Source organism: Gordionus sp. m RMFG-2023, chromosome 5, assembly GCF_954871325.1.
Source record: "Gordionus sp. m RMFG-2023 chromosome 5, tfGorSpeb1-WG-v2, whole genome shotgun sequence".
In the NCBI taxonomy this organism is placed as follows: Eukaryota; Metazoa; Nematomorpha; class Gordioida; order Chordodea; family Parachordodidae; genus Gordionus; species Gordionus sp. m RMFG-2023.
In genome coordinates, this window is record NC_088779.1 from 4237431 (window position 1) to 4258678 (window position 21248).

The 21248-nt window shown below is 31.0% G+C and overlaps 1 protein-coding gene across 1 annotated transcript; it reads right to left on the reverse strand.

Moving 5' to 3' along the window:
- Positions 1–3205: 3205 nt before the first annotated feature.
- Positions 3206–19702, reverse strand: LOC135929848 (WD repeat-containing protein 3-like). The gene is made up of 18 exons (XM_065466578.1): positions 19544–19702; positions 19292–19501; positions 18810–19250; positions 18611–18767; positions 16520–16624; positions 14380–14615; positions 13845–14101; positions 10008–10101; positions 9695–9796; positions 8809–8963; positions 8670–8742; positions 8274–8463; positions 6978–7102; positions 6357–6536; positions 6045–6195; positions 5692–5853; positions 5033–5243; positions 3206–3775 (listed from the first exon to the last, which is right to left on the reverse strand). Exons 1-18 carry the CDS (start codon positions 19700–19702, stop codon positions 3271–3273), a joined length of 3513 nt encoding a protein of 1170 aa, XP_065322650.1. The 3' UTR covers positions 3206–3270.
- Between the last annotated feature and the right edge of the window lie 1546 nt (positions 19703–21248).

Consider the following 21248-nt stretch of genomic DNA (forward strand, 5'->3'; position numbering starts at 1 on the left):
ATTAAACGATTTATCGACACTCACGATTACAATTTATGGCACAAAGTAAAGTGATCTCATTAGAAGAAAAAATAAACTCATTGTATAGTTAATTGAAATAGATTCTAAACCTTTAATTATATCTCTCTCTCTCTCTCTCTCCATGTTAGAAGCTGCATGTAGAGGCCTATGCAACCTCGGCGGAGCGGGAGGGCGCTCCGCCGGAATTCAAGATACAAGGACCTCAAATTATGGTTAGGGAACCTATAAGATTTGATTGTGCGTGAGGTAGGGGGGCTTAGGAATCAGGTGGGAACCGATTTTCAGCATTACGTGAATCCACCAATTCCTGTATTAATATTAATCTGATTATATTTTTAAAAAAATTTATGAAGTGAGAAAGGAAATGATTTTATTTCAAAAATGTAAATGTAATTTATAATTAGATTACATTTCACTGAGAACGAAATACACTTTTTGAAGAAAATAAAAAGGGAATTTTAATTAAAGCTTTGGGAAAAATGACTCATTCTTATAAATTTGTTTTTTTTTTATAAAGGTTTATTAGTTTAGGGTCTAGTCTAATATTTAAAGCCTTTCAATTTCAATGTTAATTTTCAAATATATACGCTTAAATTAGCTTGGGAAACGGACCAATCGCTTTAATTAGTCGCTAGCCTAGCCACTATCATCATAAGTGTTGTAAATACTAATAAAATATGTATAATATAAAATATAGTAAAAAAATGACAATCAGATGTTTTATTAATTGTAAAATTAAATATATTGATTATTCATTAATTTTTATGGAGATTTGTTAAGTGATATTTTTTTTGATTCAATAAAAGTGACTTTAAAAATCATTCGGTGTCCGATTTTTAAAATAAGCGATAATTTAATTTCTATTTTTAAAAAGATTCCCCCCACCCTCATAAAGCTATGTCTTAAAAGTTAAAAAAATGGACAAAATTTGAGAATTTTCACGATTTAAATGAACTTTCATTCAAAAAAAATAAATCGTATACTCTCTATTTTCCTTTAAGTATTCGAAGATTTTGCCATTCTTTTCTTCGAGTCTTGAACCCAACCTGATAGACTTAGATAAAAGACCAGAGGCTTCGACTGAATCATGAGTAGAAACCTGTGAATTAAGAATTCTATTAGAAAAGTAAAATAATACTTCACCAATAGCCTCAAATTCTCATAAATGATGCGAGATGTTTCTAAATGACCAGTCCACCTCTGGTCTAAAAGTCTCTTAAGAATATGATCTGTATTTAAATAGACGGGTCCTTAAAAAAACCAAAGAATTCTAATGATCAGATTTCGAAATGGGATCGGCATTTGCAAAAATATTCGGCATCGCATATTGGAATCGAAAGAAAAATATGAAAAATGATGAGTGTTTGGCGTTTAATATAAAAAAATGTAAACAGATTTGAATCTGTTAACGTTCTGGTCCAAGCGCACGGGCCCCATGAACGGCGGGAGAGAGGAAGGGATAAACTATGGTCGATTCAGGGGGTCTGAGACAAGGGAACCCGGTTTCGTAGCGGACTTATTCTTAGGCTAAGAAAAACCCTGGAATTAAGGAAAGATAAAAGGTTTAAATATCGTGGAATAATCGGAGGCTTACCAAATAAAACTCAAAACTATCGATTTTATTAAGACTCAGTCAGAAGTAATGAGTAAATTTTAATCATAATTACTGGTGCTGGTAAAATAACTAGTTACTTTTAGCTATTACTTTTTTAAAATATGTTAAATAATATATATATTTTTTCCAATCATTTTTGAGCGCCATTTTTTAAAATTTATATATCTGATTTGACCGGAAAGGCATTTCATTATGTTTGGAATACCTATTACACTATGAATTTCATACAATGTTTTTCCCATAAATTATAAATGACTCGAAGATTAACGGTAAAATTATCTACGATTCCTGATGTAAGGTATTCTAAAATATGCTGGAATACATTTTTCGGTAAAATTATATTTTTAAATTATTAAAAACAGTTGAAAAAATAACACATCCGCTAACATATACATATCATTTATTATAATTATATGAAGATCTTCCCAAATCTAAATAACTTTTTATTAAATGTCTTAGATAAAGCGCTCTCCCGTAGAAAGTTTGTTTAGTGTCTAGAGGAAGCTTATTTTTTTGAAGAATAATTGGCGAACCTTTATTAAGACAACAAATTTTTGAAAATATTTTATTTATTTTTTAAAGTTAAAATTTTTTTATTTACCATCATTCGTTCTAACTATCTAAGCTTCATCTCTTCCATTTTCCAAGCTTCCTTTTTTTTATCCCCTATCCTTTCCCATAAATTCTATTTCTACCCTTTATTTATTTTACCTTTTTAAAAAATTAATTATTTGCTAATACATTTTGACATCATATCATATCAGTAAATATTCAAATAAAGTAACCCATGACAGATTCACAAATACTAAAACAAAACAAAAAAATTTGTGTATTTAACAAAAATAAAAAAAACCTATAAAACGACGTATTTTTTTCGTCTTCAAAATATTTTAAAATACAAATTGTATTTGTTTCAACTATTATATTGAAATAAAATGTATGTAAGAAAACAAAAGTAAACGTTGAAAACGATACCCACTAATATTAAAATGGGTTCTAAGTAGTGTTGTTAAAGGGCTCGTTGTGAGCTGATTTTTTAAAAAGGCAAAACTCAATATTTTAGCCAGAAAAATATTGCCTAAAGCTCGAGATTTGGATAAAATCTGTCGACCTTTGTTTCTTCTATGAGCAAAATCTTCAGGCTTGCGTAAATATTCTTCTGGATAAAATATTAAGTCAGCCGTTTCTAAAAATCGACTCAAAACGAGCCCTTTAACAACACTAGGTGTAAGAAAATAGAGTGACAAATAAATAATGATATAAAAAAAGGCGTAGAATATAGCAGAATCCTACAAACAACCCAAATTAAATCATCAAAGAATAATGGAGTATGAGAAACCCTAAACAGTTTCTGCTCACTCACTTCTAAAAAAAGAGCAATTAATTATGGAGCTATTGGTTCCCTTAGAACCTAAGAAAGCCTAAAAAAGTTCTATTTAAAAAAAAAATAATATTAATAAATATCATAATTTAAAGATATTATTCAATAAATTTGAAAAAAAATAATTAAAATCTCAAAATATTCTTCTTTTTATTTTGAATACGAATTTAAACAAAAATCAAAGCAATCTCTTTATTGGTCCATTCGAATCTCTTGCATTATCTATATATTTATAACATTAGAAAAAGGAAAATTATAATTTTGGCGCGTTTTTGTTCCTCTTTTTTTTTCTTTTGAGACCGCCCTTTTGATCATTATGTTGACGATTATTAAATTTTAAATTCGCGTTTACACTTGTAAGACCTTTATCTCGATCATTGCTCTTATGAGAATTTATTCTTAGATTCAAATGTCGCAATACGGTTTGATTGAAACCCAAAATGTTTTTGTAACCATTCACCAATGAGCAAATCTTGTCTTTTAGCGCCAAAATGGCCGGAATATACGAGTCCGGAACGGAGAACGATAAATTGGAAGTTGAACTAGAGCCGAAGGATGTGGCCATGTATTGAGTCTTGAGTAAGAAACATAGAAGTTTCACGGTGATTTCCAAGGATTGACCATCTATCAAGGTGGTAGTAGAGGAGTTTAGGGAATTGCCATTTGTTGTAATATACGGTTCCAGGTATTTGTACAGCAGATCGAGAAGAATGGTGACGTGCTGTCGAGGTAACAGGAGCGTAGAGTATTCTAGTTCACTGTAAAGAAAAAAAAATAGTTTGATCTTTGTATTGTATATACTTTAAAAAATAACAATCCCTAATTTTGAAATGACACCTTACAAGTTCGAAAGAATTCCTAAAGATGATACAAATTAAAATAGTACAGAAAAAGAATAGTAGTATTTATAACGTGGTCAAAAAACTTTTTATTCTCCTGTTTAGAATCCATCACTCTTCAATAGGTAAATTTATTTAATTAGCTCGTGATGTGTTAGGGGGAAAAAAAAAATTCATCCAACCAATCCAATACATTGAAGGTATTGATATTTTTTTATTATTATATTGATGTATAACTGTCAAGTTTTGAATGTCAATCAATTAATATATGTTTATAGATGTAGGTAAAAATTTTAGGTGAGCGGGAGGGCGGGTTAAATAAATTTTAAAACAATTAGTAGGCGGGCTTTTTAGACCCGCCTATGGCAGACCTCTAATCTCTCTAACCAATCAAATCATCAAGGTTTAGTGAAAAACTAAAAGCTACTATGTAAAACCAGGGATGTGAATTCGGCAAAATTTTTGCCTGGGTTTGGTTTAAGGTTTAAAAAAATTAGGTGGGTTCGGTTCGGGTTCGGTTCAGGGAAATATTTTTGAACCCGGGTTTAGTTCCGGGTTTAAGAATTTTCAAATTGATTTTAAAAAAAAAATCTATATTATAATCTTAAATAAAAAAATTAGATATAAATTAGGTATAAAAAATAAATTTTTTATTTTATTTATAGGCAAAATATAGTTAAAAATACAAAGCATAGTCATGTATAAAAAATTTTATTTAGACGTATTTCTTTAAATTAACAATATCCCCTAATAATAATTTTTACTTTGACTTGTTCACTTTCATTTTCCTCTAATTAATAATCTTTGAGAATAAGAAATTAAAAATAAATGGCATAAATGAAATTTAATTGTTTAAAATTTATTAACAATCCAATAGGAATTTTTGAGAATGGAGTAAATGAATTAAGTTGTTTAAAATTTATTAACACTTCACTTAATGGGAAATTCGAAGATATTATAGAATGTCAAGTAAATTTTTAATATTTGTATTTACAATTATATGAGTTCAAATAAAATTCCCGGGTTCGGTTCGGGGTAAAATTTTATAAACGGGGTTCAGATTCGGTTCGGGTTCAGATTATCTTCCCAACAAAAACCCGGGTTTTTTCTCCGAGTTCGGGTTGCGTTCGAACCACTGTGTAAAACTATGGAGGAAATGCAAAATGAACATTGTACCTATATTTAATTTGCTTGAGACAAGTGTTGAGAGCCCAAATTTCTGGACTGATTTCTTGTTTTCCTCTCCCCACCCCCATCATGTTACCATTGGCACCCCTTTGTCTTTCCAGCAAAATTTGGCCAAGAGTTTTGAGTTCGGTGGTCGAAGAATACGTAATTTCGCTTTCCGTTATTACTTCAGCGTTGACGACGTTTTCCCCGAGATCCTCTGGAAATATAAGAATTGGTAAAAAAATAAAATAAAAACTTTATAACTTTTACGTATTTTTTAAAATTATTTAAAAAATTTGTAATAACTATTGGGTGTCCAACTCGAAGATCCCTTAATTCGAGGGCTTAAGGCAAAATAAATGTAGTATTCCGAAGGAATATAAATATAAAAAAATTAATATTTCTAAACCAATTACCTCATGACAAATCGGTCAAACAAGTTTTTTTTTATATGGAATTTGTATTGAGGAGAAAATAATTGTGATTAAGATATAAGGAACAGGAGGCGATTCAAATATTAAAACAGGTTTACGAAATGTTTTAAAAGTGACAATAATATCTCGAATTTTCAGGGAATCTACATAAAAGTCAAATTTTAAGAAATCCGCTATAAAAAAAGGATATTTCAAGCAAAATAAATTTAAAATAAAACAAAATTAACACACCCGGTAATTGAACTATGGTAGAACTTTGGCCATACATAATTGCTTCCGCAAATCCTTCGTCGTCAGAAACATCATTCATTTCGACATCACCGCTTCTCTCTACTTCTTCATCCTCGTCGATTATAGCGTCGGCGCTTAGCGATTTTTGGCTGGTAGTAGAAACTTTAAAAACAAAATATGTTAGTAATTTCCTCGTGGAGTTATTTTAGAATTTTATGGGGATTTAAAAAAAAGGCCTAGTTCGCAATCTAAAATGGAACATTTTTATTTGGCCATAATGGCAAAAGCAGGAGTTCAAGAAAATAAATAGTTGCATCGATCATATACATATATAATACATTAATATTATTTACCTTTGACTGAAGTTTTATCCTCGCACATCATCTCACATTGCTTGGAGTAAAACTCGAGGGCCTGTATCAGCCTTTCGGTGGAATCCAAGGTTTCTAACGATTTGGCCGAGGCTAAACCGCACTCCCCATTGGCCTCTAAATTCAAAGGAACCTGATATAAAAAAATGAGTTTTTTAATAATAATAAAATATTCAATTAAAATATTCTATCTTTCCTTTTTTTCCCCATTACTCATTTATAATATATGATATATATAGAGCGCATCTTACAAATTGATTCAAATACAAAAATCTTTTTTTATTTGTATTTTACGTTAGTCGGCAGATTAGTTATATCGTCCATTTCGCTAGCTTCCAGCATCTCCCTTTCTGCTTCTTCTTTAGGATTAATGATTTCGTCCGATTTGTACCAAATTCGCAAAGTTTTATCGTGCGACGCCGATATCAGGAAAGTCGAGCATACCGCTACGCTCCATATTTCAGCGTGGTGACCCTATTATTAATAATAATATATAGATAAATACAATTTATGAATTCGGATTATGTAAATGAGACATTGCATTTAAAAAATAGTGATCGTTTGGAAAATCATCAATCAAATAAAGGATAATAAATATGTTATATATATATATATCTTGAATTCCATGACAAAGCAACAAAAAAAACATGATATTCAACCCGACCCCTTAAAAATTTTTCTAAAATTCTTATAAGAGTTTGTAATATATTATAACATAGGAAAATTTTTTTTAGCCTCCAACTCCAAACAGCGGCGATTTTTTATATTAATTAATTATGGCAAAAGTTGAGGTAGTGACGTCATGCTCATTATTTCAGCACAGTTCGGTTTCCTATTTAATGTTTTTCCCAAATTATTAAAATTAAACAAGTGCAAGATAAGGTATAGGAGATCAAGATTTTGAAATTTATAAACCTTCAAAACGAAAATCTTTTCGAATTTATCAGCGTCCCATTGGATGATGAGCCCATCTTTTCCCGCGCTAAAAAACAGATGCGAGTCTCTTTCCAGTCTTTCTTGGCCTCCCATTTCAAACACGTCTAAAAAAATGCATAGTAATAATAATAATGATATTTAAGCAACAATAAGGTCAATTGGAATCTGGACTTGAAAGCTGGTGCCGTTTTGAAATACAAAAGTGAATATTGGTTCACTTTCCCAACTCTGTTAATAAACACTAACTTCACAAATAAACTATCCAATAATAATTCGTTTGTATTTTTTGTTAGAACCGTTTTAAGTGAGGTTTCTACAAATTTTTGATTAGGATTTTAAATAATTATAAGATGTATATTTTTTGAATCGATTTGTTCCAATCTACCTACCTTATTCTTTCCTTTATACCCCTTCCTTCCTCCCTCTCTCCCTCTTCTCTTATTAAAGAGTAGAAAGAAAAGAAAGAAGGAAAGAAAAGAAAAGAAAGAAGGAAAAAAAAGAAATAAAGGAACTGTTTCTTTTACCCAAATTTTTATAAAAATGTATTTTTGTCATATTAACCGCTTCTCACAAATACTAAGTAGATAAAAGTCAAATGACAATTTTTTTCCTGTCTAAAGGTAACAATGGATAAGATGTTGAAAGATTATATATATATACTATATTCCCTTTCGAGTTTTAACATTATTCTATCCCGTTAAACGGGGATATATATATGAACCCAAATCTTCATAAATCTTTTATATAACAAGTTGTCCAACCCAGCCCTTTTTTTATTTATGAAGAAAAACAACTTAAATTTTTAGCTCATCAACTTCAAAATCATTTTCAAAATTCCTACTCAGCCCATAAAAAAATAATTTTTGACAATTTGGCGCTAACTCACTTCTCTTTCCCTTTCTTTCTTAGAAAGAGAGAAAGAAAGAAATTATCTATCCATAACACTTTATTTTCGTGATCACAAATATATTCTGGGAAACTGAAATCGGGTTCTAACAAAAAATACCAGAACTTGATAACACATAATAACCGGAAATTAGTAAAATTTTCCAGAAACTGGTATGGTAGCTTATCGCAAAAATATTCGGGATCGTGAACCAGAACCTGTTTTTTAAACTAAGGATTCCAAACTAAAATATATGGATTCAAAATTCAAAATTTATAAAATAATCTCCTAATTAAAATTATAGAGGATAATATTAAATATAATTCTCTTTTTTTCCCCTTATATCTCCAAATTCTTTTAAATTATATATCAATATAAATAGATCTCACTAGCGGGCGGAAGGAACAAAACATTCGTAATAGTATCCGAATGGCCGAACAGGGTTTTGTGGCAATCACCGAACTTGGCTCCCCATATCTTGATCACCTTGTCGTTGGAACCGGTCACGAGAAGATCGCTATCCGAGCTTATGTCCAAGCACGTGACCGGCATGGAATGCCCGTAGAGACACAAGTAAAACTGTGGGCATATTTTTTGATTTTTCAAAAAATAATGTTGGGAATAATGGTGCGCGTATTATTATCATAAAATAAATGGGGGGAGGGGAGGAAGGAGGAGAGTTAAATCTGCTAATTATAACTTTTAGAAAAAAATGAGTTGACATGTATCGGCGCTATTATAGGATATATAAATCAGGAAAATATTTGGTGATTTTCGTTTCTCACCTTGAGCGTATCCAAATAGAAGATTTTCACCGTGTTGTCCAACAAACCGACAGCCAGGAATCTTTCGTCCGGACTTAAATAGGGTGATTAAGAATAAATAATTAATATTTTAGTTTCCATTTATGCGTATATAACCAACCTAGCCTTGAGACATAGAATATCGTCGGGCAGAACGAAGGACCTGCTGTTAATAAGCGTCAAGCGTTTGAGGACCGGCGAATAAACCAAATCCTCGACAAGTTCTAATTCCCAAAATTTAACGGTTTTGTCGCCTCCGCCACTAATTATAGACGTCTTAAAAATGTATTTTTTTTTTAAAAAATAATTAGTTAAAACGATATCGATATTAGGCTTCATCTTAATTATGGGGGAGAAAAAATTATACAGATATAAAATGTCAATCATATTTTGTTTTTATAACTCCTTGGGACAAAGCGATAACTTTTGACTTAAGATAAGCGTGGAGTCGATCAAAAAATTAGGAAATATATTATTAAAATATCAGAGAAAATTGATATAAGTGCACATGTCATAAATTTTTCTAGAAATTCATTCGGGCACATGTTCCACCAATGGGATTAATACCAGACCTAGAACGGATGATTACATTGAAGTCAGCAATATTCAATATCAATATAATTGGTTTGTTAGACACGATTGAAATTTCGCTTAAATGCTCTCCCATATTTTGTCTTAAATAGCTTTCACATTTTAAAAATATACACAAAGGTTTATGGCGAAATTGTGTGAAATAGATAGGGCAAAGTTTTATATTGGAATACATTTCCAATTAACAAGATTTTTTTTTCAAAATTAAAAATTTGCCTTTACAAAGATTTTAAAATGCGAGATTAGGAATCCGTTATTCTATTAAAACCTGAAACATATATAATACATTTACGTTATAAGTAAGATTTATATTACGTTATTATATTGTTTTTTTTAAAAAAAAAGAAATGTTTAACGACTGTCGTTTAACAAATTTCGAAAAAATAGGAATAAATGTTTAAAACAAAAAATTACACCTGGTTAGGATGCAAGCAAATGGCCCACACTGGACCGACGTGAGCTTCGACGTTTTCCAATAACTCACCCGTTTGACAATCGTACAAATGAATTCTCCCAGTCTATCATTATTGATAAAAAAAATAAAATAAACATGTATCCAATTTATAGCGTAAAGTCTAGACCAAAAAGTTAGGTCCGGGAAAACCTATTATCGCGAAAGGGGGCAAGTTGAACGAGCCGTTTACGCGAAGACGGAAACATTTTTTTTTTGAATTCACATTAATAACTTTTATTTCACATTAATAACACTTTACAACAATCTCTAATTACCTTAGATCCGACAGCTATGAATTTGTCGCCGGGCAAGAATAAAGAACACAGGCCATATTCGCAGGGCATAGTCCTTATGCATCTCTGATTTAATCTTTTTTTGTTTTTTTAAAAAAAAAAAGTTTAATTTTTAAGGCGACTATTTAATTTGATTAATGTAAAGGTGTTTAAATAAATGAATGAAATATAAAACGTTGCCCAAGGATATAGTGAAGTTTTTCGATTGGTTGGATATATAAAAATGGAAATAATCTCTCCCAAAATCCTAACTTCAGCCTCATCGTGGCGGGGGAGTGGCAACGTCTTTTGGCGGCAAATGGAGGTCTAAAAGGTTCCCTGTGATCTGGGTCTAGAAAAAACCACTTAAAGAGGTTGATGTCAGGAAGGGCATCCGATTGTAAAAACCATGCTACAAAAATTTCCCTATGGTTACAACAAAGCATGGGCGGGGTACAGCCCAAAGTACCCCGTGGGCCTCCTCATCCGCCTACGACAAAAAGAAGGATGGGAAACCTGGTGGAACCACTATTCATGAAAATGAAACCTATGACGGCCATAAACGACCTGATAAAAAGTGGAGAAACCAGTTTACGGGTGATCGATAGGGTCGCGACATGGAATGTTGGGAGTATGACGGGAAGAGCGGGAGAAGTCGTCGATGTATTGCACAGAAGACATATAGATGTGTGCTGCATACAGGAGACTAGATGGAAAGGAAATGGGACCAGAATGATTGGCAAGACTAGCGAAAAGTATAAATTCTTTTGGCAAGGAGGTAATGATGGTAAGGCTGGAGTTGGGGTATTGGTTGCGGAGAAATTGGTAGACAAAGTAGTCGAAGTGAGAAGGCTAGACAACCAGATAATGGTTATCAAGATGATTATTGGTAGAAAGCTATATAATATGATCTCGGCATATGTTCCTCAGGTTGGAAGAAGTGAAGAAGAGAAAGATGTATTTTGGGACAGTCTATTGGGGGTGACATCGAGACTGGCAAATGAAGAGGGGATTATCCTGGCTGGCGATCTAAATGGACATGTGGGAGCGAGTAGTGAGGGTTATGAAAGAGTACATGAAGGGTTCAGTTACGGCATGAGAAATTTGGAAGGAGAGAGGATTTTAGAATTTAGTGATGCTATGGATATGATTGTTTGTAATACAATGTTTAAGAAAGAATCAGAGAAGCTGGTGACTTATAAGTCGGGTAGTACCAAAAGTGTTGTGGATTACTTGTTATTAAGGAGATGTGATCGATGTATAATTAAAAATGTGAAAGTGATACCGGGAGAGGAATGTATAAATCAGCATCGACTAGTTGTAGGAGATCTCACTCTTAAAGGTGCCAGGGTCACTAAAAGAAAGTTTGTCCCAAGGCTGAAGGTTTGGAAATTGAAGGAGGAGAATGCTAGATGTCAATTCAATATGGCATTGGCGATTAGGGAGGCGGAGGTGGCACAAGCATCTGGGGTGAATGACAAGTGGGAAGCTATGAAGAAAGCTTGGGTAATGACAACTGAGGAGGTATGTGGATGGACAAAAGGGCCGCCTAGACATAAGGAGACTTGGTGGTGGAGCCCAGAGGTAGCGAAAGCCGTGGATGAGAAACGGAGGTGTTTCAAAGTATGGTATAATAGCAAAGAAAATAGTGATAATGATATTTACAAGATGGCTAAAAGAAATGCTAAGAAATTAATAGCGAAGGCTCAAGAAGAAAAAAGACACGAGTTTGCTAAAGAAATGAAATGCGCTGATGGAATTAGAAATATGGTTAGAATGGCAAAACAGATGTCAAAAAAGAGGCAGGATGTGATAGGTGTAAAGTGTTTGAAAAATATGGAAGGAAAAATGACGATTGATAGTAGTGGTATTAAGAACACCTGGAAGATTTACATGAAAGGACTATTGAAAGAAGATAATGAATGGAATAATAATATTAGTTGTGCAAAGGTAGAAGGTCCAGGGTGTAAATTTGGCAAGGACGAGATAAGGAGAGCAGTGAAAAAGATGAAGAAAGGGAAGGCATCGGGTTTAACGATGGTGGTATCAGAGATGTTTAAAGGTTCTGATGATTTAGGGAATGAATGGTTAATGAATTTAGCAAATCAGATTGTCACAGAAGGTACTATTCCCGAGGACTGGCGAAGAAGTATAATTATCCCAGTATACAAGGGGAAAGGTGATCCTTTAGATTGTGGGTCTTACAGAGCTATTAAACTCTTGTAACATGCAATGAAAGTATTTGAGAGTGTTAGAAAAGCGGATAAGGGAACAAATCAAAATTGATGAAATGCAGTTTGGTTTTACATCGGGAAAAGGCACGACAGATGCAATTTTTGTGGTGAGACAAATTCAGGAGAAGTATCTTGCGAAGGAAAAGAAACTCTATTATGCGTTTGTTGATTTGGAGAAAGCATTTGATAGGGTGCCGCGTGAGATTACAAGATGGGCCTTGAGAAAATCCGGTGTGGAGGAATGGTTAGTTACCGCAGTGATGGCAATGTATGTTGGAGCACAAACAGCAGTACGGACGGATTATGGTGATAGTGACAGCTTTGAGGTGAAGGTAGGACTTCATCAAGGATCCGTGCTGAGTCCATTATTATTTATCTTAGTAATGGATGTGGTGGCTAGAGAAATGCGTGAAGGACTTCCCTGGGAGATATTATATGCAGATGACCTTGTATTAATGGCAAACAGTGAGGGAGAATTGAGGGATAAAGTTAGTAAATGGAAGATGACTATGGAAGCAAAGGGCCTGAAAATGAATGCATCAAAAACAAAGGTGATGATTGGTGGGGAAAATCTAAAGATAGAAGAATCAGGTAAGTGGCCTTGTGGTGTATGTGGGAAAGGAGTTGCTAGAAATTCTATCCAATGCACCAGATGCCAGAAATGGGTACATAAAAGATGTAGTGGGAAAAAAGGCAGTTTGATGTTAGAAAGAATGACCTTTATTTGTAAAACATGCATGAAAGGGATACATAATAATGATAACCTAAAAAATGGTGGTCTGGATATTGGCAATGGGTTAAACCTAGAAAAAGTGGATAAGTTTTGTTATTTAGGTGATATGCTAAACGCAGATGGTGGTGTAGATTCTGCTGTTGTTGCAAGGATCAGACAAGCTTGGAAGAAGTTCAGAGAGATGTCGTCTATTCTTACAAATAAAAAAGTTTCTCTGAAGTTAAAGGGGAAAGTTTACGTAAGCTGCGTGAGGAGTTGTTTAGTTTATGGCGGTGAAACATGGGCAATGAAAGCAATTCACGAAGCCAAATTAGAAAGAACAGAGATGAGGATGGTTAGATGGATGTGTGGGGTATCTCTGAGAGAGAGAAAAACTAGCAAGGAATTGCGAGCAAGATTAGGTATAGAAATGATTGGTATGGTAATGCGACGAAATAGACTAAGATGGTTTGGGCATGTGGAACGTATGACAAGAGATGACTGGGTTAAGAGATGCACAATGATGGAAGTAGGAGGATCAAGACCTAGAGGAAGACCCAAGATGACGTGGACAAATGTGATAGCGGCGGATATGAGAAGCTTGAATCTTACAAGTATTGATGCTCAGGACCGTCAAAAATGGAAAAGAAAAATCAGAGGGAAAACTGGCCTACCCGGGTAAACCTGGAAATCGCCATAAAACGGAGAAGAAGAATAAAAATGGAAATAATATCCAAAAACGGATACCAATCGAATAGTGGAATTATTCGTGTTTGGTGTTGAACGAATCGATTAATTTATATATTCGCATTCGTTTGAGTTAGTAAAATATGTATTCCCTTATTCGATTGTTATAATTGCGAATAGTAAATATTAAAAAAATATAATAAATACCTATTCCATATTTTGACGCTTTCTCCACTGGAGGAGAGTATCAAGGACTGGTCCTGGCTAACACCCAAAGACCGAACGTCGGAAGAGTGTCCTTGACTTTCTAACAGGGAGGTTAGTCGCCACCCACACTTTTTCTCGATGTCGACATCATCGCCTTCGAATTCTTTCGCACGATTTTCGGAGCTTTTGCCGACGCTACTATAATCAAAGCTAAATTCGTATTGCGATATCTTGTTGTCGCTTTGCATTATGAAAGCCTTGTTTAAAGATTTAGATTTACGAATAACAAAAATGGCATAACAAGAAGTATACCGATAAGTATAAGAATAGGTCCAAAAATATCGGTCGGTTTTATAGATAACGCCATTTTTTAATACTTTTATTTATATCATGACCCTTCTATCATATAAATATCACAAAGATTTTAGGCTACCAGTTCTTTATCCCGCGAAAAAAAATCCCTTTCTTCCTTTAAATAAATTGAAACCAACCTAAGAATCATTATTTTTTTAAAAAATGCTTAATAATAATAAACCTTCAAAATTTCTACATTTGGCGCACTCCCATCCCTACCCTTCAACCTTTTCTTCTTATTCCGCTTACCGCTTTTGCCAGTATCGACGGAGGAAATTGTTGAGGTATGATGACTTGATGAAAGTTGGGCGGACTTAATTTTCGCATCCAATAACACTATGTCTTCTTCGAATGGTTTAATCTCTAAATCCACTAGTCTCTCGGGAAGTAGGGAGTTCTCGGCTACATTAACGTTATCTAGGTTTTTATTGTTTTTCATATAAGTGATGTTTAAAAAAATTACCAGAAATCCTTTTTTTGGACCGAGCCTGTCCGCAACCTAATGTGATTTTTTTTTTAAAGATCCAGGCCTCAGCCCAAGGATATGTATCGCAAACTCAAAATATATATTTATTCACTAATCTCATCATCTATCATAAATTGTTATGCATTCATATAATATTCAGAGATTTCTTGGATAATTGCATTATGAAGTTTATTCTTTTTTGTTCTATTTGTTACAAAATATGATATGAAAAGCAATATTAAACGTGTGGAAATTCAACGAAGCTAATTTTTTCTTTTCCAATTGAGACGTAAAAATCATTTATAAAAATGCAACATATCAGGATTTATACGTGTTTTCCTTTCTTTTTACAAACATCGGTTCCCATTCTAAATCCCCCCAAAAATTGGGAATATTTTTTATTTCACAAATTCGGGTTCGGTTAGGATATTCGGCTGCTAAAAATGAACGGGTTACGGTTTTAGATAAATTATAAAGGTATTTGTTCTCAGGTTTTTAAAATATCTTATATTATTTATCAGAAACCTGCAGAGGTACCATTTGCACAGACCGACCAGGCGGATTTCTTTTTGAAAAGAATTTTCGGCCTGGCCAGGTTTTTTTAAAAACAGGTCCGGTCCGGCACAGGTTTATCTTAAAAAGTCAAAATAAGTCCCGGCCCTAAATACGGGGGTCGTTTAAATAAAGGATTTGTTTAAACTTTATTTATAAAACTCCAAAAAAATTTTAAGAAAGAAAGAAAGAATTTATGTATACAACTTAACTTCTCCAATGTTTTAAAAAAAAAACCCAATCAATCACTTATAACTAGAAAAATAAATAAATGAAGATTTAAAAAAAAAATCGTAAGAATTTTCGAGGGAAAGTGTCACTTATAAAATATGTAAGGTCTTAAATTACAATTTATATATAAAACAAAGATTCTCTTAAACAGACTCAGAAAAAAAAGTATATATGTTCGCTTAGGGTCAAGGTTCTGCGAATTATAAGGACATACCGGCTTGATTCATTCCGGTATAACTAGACCAGTGTGCCCGAGATATAAATAGGAGGTTGTCGAGAAGTGGGGGTAAATTTACCCGCCACCCAAATAAATTGGTGGTGGCGGCGGCGGTATATTAAAAAATTTTTTTTTAATTTAATATATTTTTATATATATATAATATTTAGACACTGGGCAAATAAATATGGGTAAAAAATGTTTGGGAAACATAAAGTAATTTTGATAAATCATATTTTAATTATTTTCAAAAAATCGATAAAAAACATGTTTCCGATAATTAATTATAGTAAGATTTTAGCCTTTAGATGGTGATGGAGGGTATATGTAAAGGTAGGGAAATTCTCAGGGAAATAACAGGAAATTTTTATGTTTTCCTATCCCTTGATATAAATATAATTATTTCATTGCAAAATATTTTATCATACTTTATAAAATATAATATTTTTATTTGAAAAATTATAATTTAATTTATTGTATCATAAATTTTTAATTAATTTTTATTTTATTAGTGATATTTTACTTTTCAGCACATATTCGCAAGTCTTTAAACATATTTTTTACTAGTGCAGAGGTCCTAAGAATAATATACACCATAGCATGGCCAGGCCTAGATTTTTTTTTCAAAATTTGGCCCTGCCCAGCCCCGGTTTTATATTTTTAGGCTAAGGCCCATCCCTGATATATTTAAAAAAATTAAATATGGCCGCACCTGGGTCAGGTCAGGTCTACAGGTCTCTGATATACATATTTCAGAATTTGACAGAAAAAAATAATATTATTTAATTGATTATTCTGAAAAAATGGAAAATTTAGGTTTTCATTATATTTCGTACTATTTTAATAATTCTTTACCATTGTAAGATATGAGACTAGACTTGTGCTTACGATAAATTTTGTTTAATTTGGCATCCGGGGTAATTTGGTAAAGGGTTAGCGTTCTGTCATTGCCATGGCAACCTATATATATATACACATTTTTTTTATATTTAAAAAATCATTTATTTCAAAATGGCGAACTATTAATTTTTATAATTATAAAAAGAGAAAAGTAGGTAGTTATATAATATGTTAGATATTTTATGGAGATCCGGTGAGTGAAGTAGGAGTGTAACAAATCTAGATTCTTAGAAAATATTTAAAGCTTAAATTATTAACTACCCAGGTTTTAATTCTGAAGGACTTAATTATGTTAGAATTATATTCCAACCTATATAGAGTACCTAAACCCTGTCAATATCAGATAATTTTAGTGCTGTAAACATTTCTAAAAAAATCGAAAATCGAACGCGTTCACGTTCATAAAACCGTTCAAAATTTTATGATAAATTTTTTTTTAAATTTAATTTAATAAATAAACTTATATTTTTTAATACAATATATTTTAGCCATGTTAAAAAATAATATAGTTTTATTTTGATAATATAATATAATATAGCGAATAAAAAGATATTTTTATTTATAAAAAAATTTTCTTATTAAATTTTAATAACAATTTGTTTTCAAAATATTTAACTGATAGACAGGAACACTTGTCAGTTAATACGGCATTAGCTAAACTAAAACGCGCTCTACAGGGGCAGATAAGGGGATTGCTGTATTATACTTAATAAACAGCTCTTTTAACGTGGAGAATTAATTAAAAACATATTGTTTTGTTATTTGCAAAAAATTGAGATAAGTTATCCTCCAATCCCTTCTCTACTCACGACAAAAAAAAGGATATCTATAAATTAACAGTTCTCTAGGGTTTTCAAAGCATTTTTTCAATAACGCTAAAGTTTATTTTTAATAGGTTCGTTCTGTGGAAGTTTTATCCATGGCCATTGAAGTTTGAATGCTGGATGTATAATTGCAGAATGAACATATTGATGCTTATATATATGTTCAAATCTTTAAAAAATAAAAATATGTAATTAATTGAGAGTGATAGGTTTAATACCTTTTATTAATCTTATTCAATACGGCGTCTATCAATGGTTGACCATATTTGAGGCCACTAATTTTTTTAAATAAAATAACTATCATTGGGGTCAAATATCCCAAATGCATTATTTCTTCAAATTTAATGATTTAACTTAGTTATCATATAAGATCAAATAATTAATATTAAAATCAAATGTCGTTTTAAATTGGAACCTGAAGATTTTGACAATATAATACTTTTTGGCCACATTTTACACTTGGTATATTGGATTAGTTCCTTAAATATAGGATGTTAATAAAAAACATTTATCATATTTGGCCATAGAAATGATAATTCATCTGATTTTGGATTTTCAGAATCAGAGATGAGGATTAAATAATAATATCCATGCTTATGCTAATCAATTAAATTAAAATATAAACAATAATATTCAAATTAATAAACTATGTGTTAAAAAAATTGAAATGTGAAAAGGAAATACACAGCCGATTAAAAAAATATAAATAATACATTTTTTAAAAAAATTTGGAAATATTAAATTTTTCAAATAAATAAAAATATTTTTAAAATTGAATTAACGTTAAATTCGAACGCGTTCATCATAAAAAGGGAACATGTTCAAAGTTCATCAAAAATAAAAGGAACATGAACGCGTTCGTTTACAACACTAGATAATTTTGAAGAAAAGCTTTGAACTCCCCTTAATATTAGATTCCATATCAGAATATATTTCCAACAAAATCAGATCATTCTAAATTAACAAACACGTGATTAATAGTTTTTAAGATTTGCTAAAAACCCAAGTCTATGAGACTTATTTGAATTTGCTTAACTCCTACAACACATATACTATATAATCCCTAGAGGTTAGATAATTTAAATCTCAATTTATTGATCAGTGGTGAAAAAGGATTTACAAATTAGATATTTAGATGTAATTTATTTGTGAATTAGTTTTTATAATAACTAAAAATTAATATGAAGTATCATTTATTTATGTGATATTTTATATTTGTTACCAATATATTTAAAGGATTGATCTGACATTAATCGAGTACCAAGTGATTTGGAGTTACGATATATTTGCCCAATATAATTTACATCTAACAGAGAATCATATACTATTGTTTCTTCCTCTGTTTTTAATAATTCTGTATTGTTTGAATTTGATTTTATCTAAAAATAATAAATATTTACAATTTAAATAAAATAATAAACATTCTCTGAATTATGTTTTTCGATATCCCACATTTTAAGGGAATTTTCTGAAGTTAAAGAAATGAGGCGAAATTTTAAAATATCCATTTTCTTGGTTACCATATCATTATTACAATCTATTGAAGATTTTAGATTCTCTGAGAATCTACTAAATGTTCCATCAATTAGGATAAAATCTAAAATCTCTAAAGAATTTTCAAACAGTGTTTTAAAACAGTGTTGAGCATTAAGATCCCAAAACTTCATGGCACCATCTTTAGATGAGGATATAATTATGTCTTCACATATATAATTATCATCTGATAAATTTAATGAAATTCCTCCTAATAAACATCTCCTTGATGTGGGAAGAAAACGACATTGTGTAATATTGCCCTTATGACCTTTAAATTTAAAAAGTCCAGTTTCACTTATCATATCCCAAACAACAATATTTGTATCCTATTATCTAAATTATTTTATTTCTAAATATAAGTAAAAACTTGTGAGCCTGATATTAATCTGTAACCTTTAATGTCATAATTTAAAGCAGTAATGGAAGATTTATGACCATTAAAAGTGATAAAGGATTCCTGATCATTTATGTGAAATACTTGCAAAGAACCATCTCTATAGCCAACTGCTATGTCGCCATTAGTATGATTATTCGTTAAGATGGTAACTTCTGAGGTTTCGCCATAATAACATTTGACCTTTTCATTGCAAGAAATTAATAATTTCTATATAATTATTACTTTTTCCTGAGTTTTTAAATCATATGAAGCAACATCCTCTGAGCTTGATGTCAAGCACAAGTTTTTATCTTTATTAAATATAATGTTTCCTTTCGGGCCAGTTATGACATTAAATACAGGACCTTTTACATATTTCAAATAATCTCTGATAATTCCCATGCTCTTCACATGTATACTAAGTTAACTCTAAAAAAATAACATAACACCTGTCATTTTTTATAAATACATGACATCTTTGTTATTGTTTCAATAAAATAAATTAAAAATTTTTAAAAAAAAATTATTGCAGTAGCTGGAATTTTAATTATATTAAAAAAAATAAATTAAGATAATTTAATGAGTTCGTGATATAAAATATTAATTTAATACTATTTAATAACAAAATATATAATATTTTTATTAATATTTCTATAAATAACATTCTCTCTAAGATATTTAGTATAGTCATTAATTTTTTGACTTTTTAAAATCTAAATTAATAATTTTTATAATTTTTTGGCTTAATTTTGAGATTTTATAAGTATAGGCTAGTCAGGATTTTACTAGTGGGTTGGCATGGGAGGGACTAAAGCACTATTAGAGCACCCCCACCCTCCAATCATATTTTTATTGGAAATTTTTATGTCCAAATATTGTAGGACGTTTGGCGATATTAAATTTTTATATAAATAATTTTGAGTTTTCACTTTATTTTTATAATAATACTTTTTCTAATTTTTTTCAATTATATTTGTTATTTTAAAATTACTATTTTTTTTCTTCCAAATCTTGTTTCTGGGTTGCATTTCTGGGTATAAGGAAGTGTGGGCATAGAATGGGAAATTTTTTATTAGCTTAAAATTAATATTTACGAGAACTGGCAAACTCCCTGGTAAATAATTTAATTTTAAAAAAAAATGCAGATGGTTCATTGGGAATTTTATTAGCAATACCAATTATACACGTTTAAAATCGATGATTTATGTTTAATGAAACAATCTTATTAATTTTCCCTGGTTAAGGATTATATTTTAAATATATAGTATTTTAAGGAACAACAAGGTAGTCTTAAAAATTATTGTTAATAGATAAACAATTTTATTGCTAAACTATAGTAATTTTTTAAAATTTGGTTTAGGTGTTTAATGTTTCATATACTAAAGGGACTTATCAAATATTTGTTGAACTGGGATAGAATCAGGAAGTAGTTTCTGTCAACTAAGCTTAATATGCGACTCTTCTAATTGAGGAAACTTAAATTCATTTAAGAAAGGAAATTAAAATGTAAATAGGGAAGACCGGGGTAAGGCGATTGAAGGTGTAATAATGTTAAAGCTAATAACTTTTTAAACCTCGAGCTTAAAGATCATAAATTTGGTACAAAGGTGTATTTTTATATCTATTTTCTTATCTATGTTCATCTTTGAAAAACTTTGCTGGTTTGACATATTTTTCCAAAAAAAAACATTTTTTACCCATAAATTATAAAAATCATCCTCTAATTTATTCTACTTTTAGCAAAATATATCAAAGAATTTAAAATTTTTTATACATGTTCCTTATTAAAGCAGATATAAAATAAAACTAATAGGAAGTTCATAGCTTAATTGGAAGTCACGCAATAACTTTTTATTATATTACTTTGGGGGCAAAGTTGTTACGGGTAAAATGGTTAAAATCTTCGGTCTTTGCAAAAAAGATAATTTTTAAATATTATCGTCAATTA

Bases quoted from the DNA above. Each gene is read 5' to 3' on its own strand.
- LOC135929848 (XM_065466578.1), bottom strand. From the start codon at position 19,702: ATGGGAATTATCAGAGATTATTTGAAATATGTAAAAGGTCCTGTATTT. The intron at 19,251-19,291 runs GTTTTTACTTAT...TTTAGATAATAG, and splicing joins GATTAATATCAGGCTCACAA to GATACAAATATTGTTGTTTG. The intron at 8,743-8,808 runs GTTGGTTATATA...ACCCTATTTAAG, and splicing joins ATTCTATGTCTCAAGGCTAG to TCCGGACGAAAGATTCCTGG.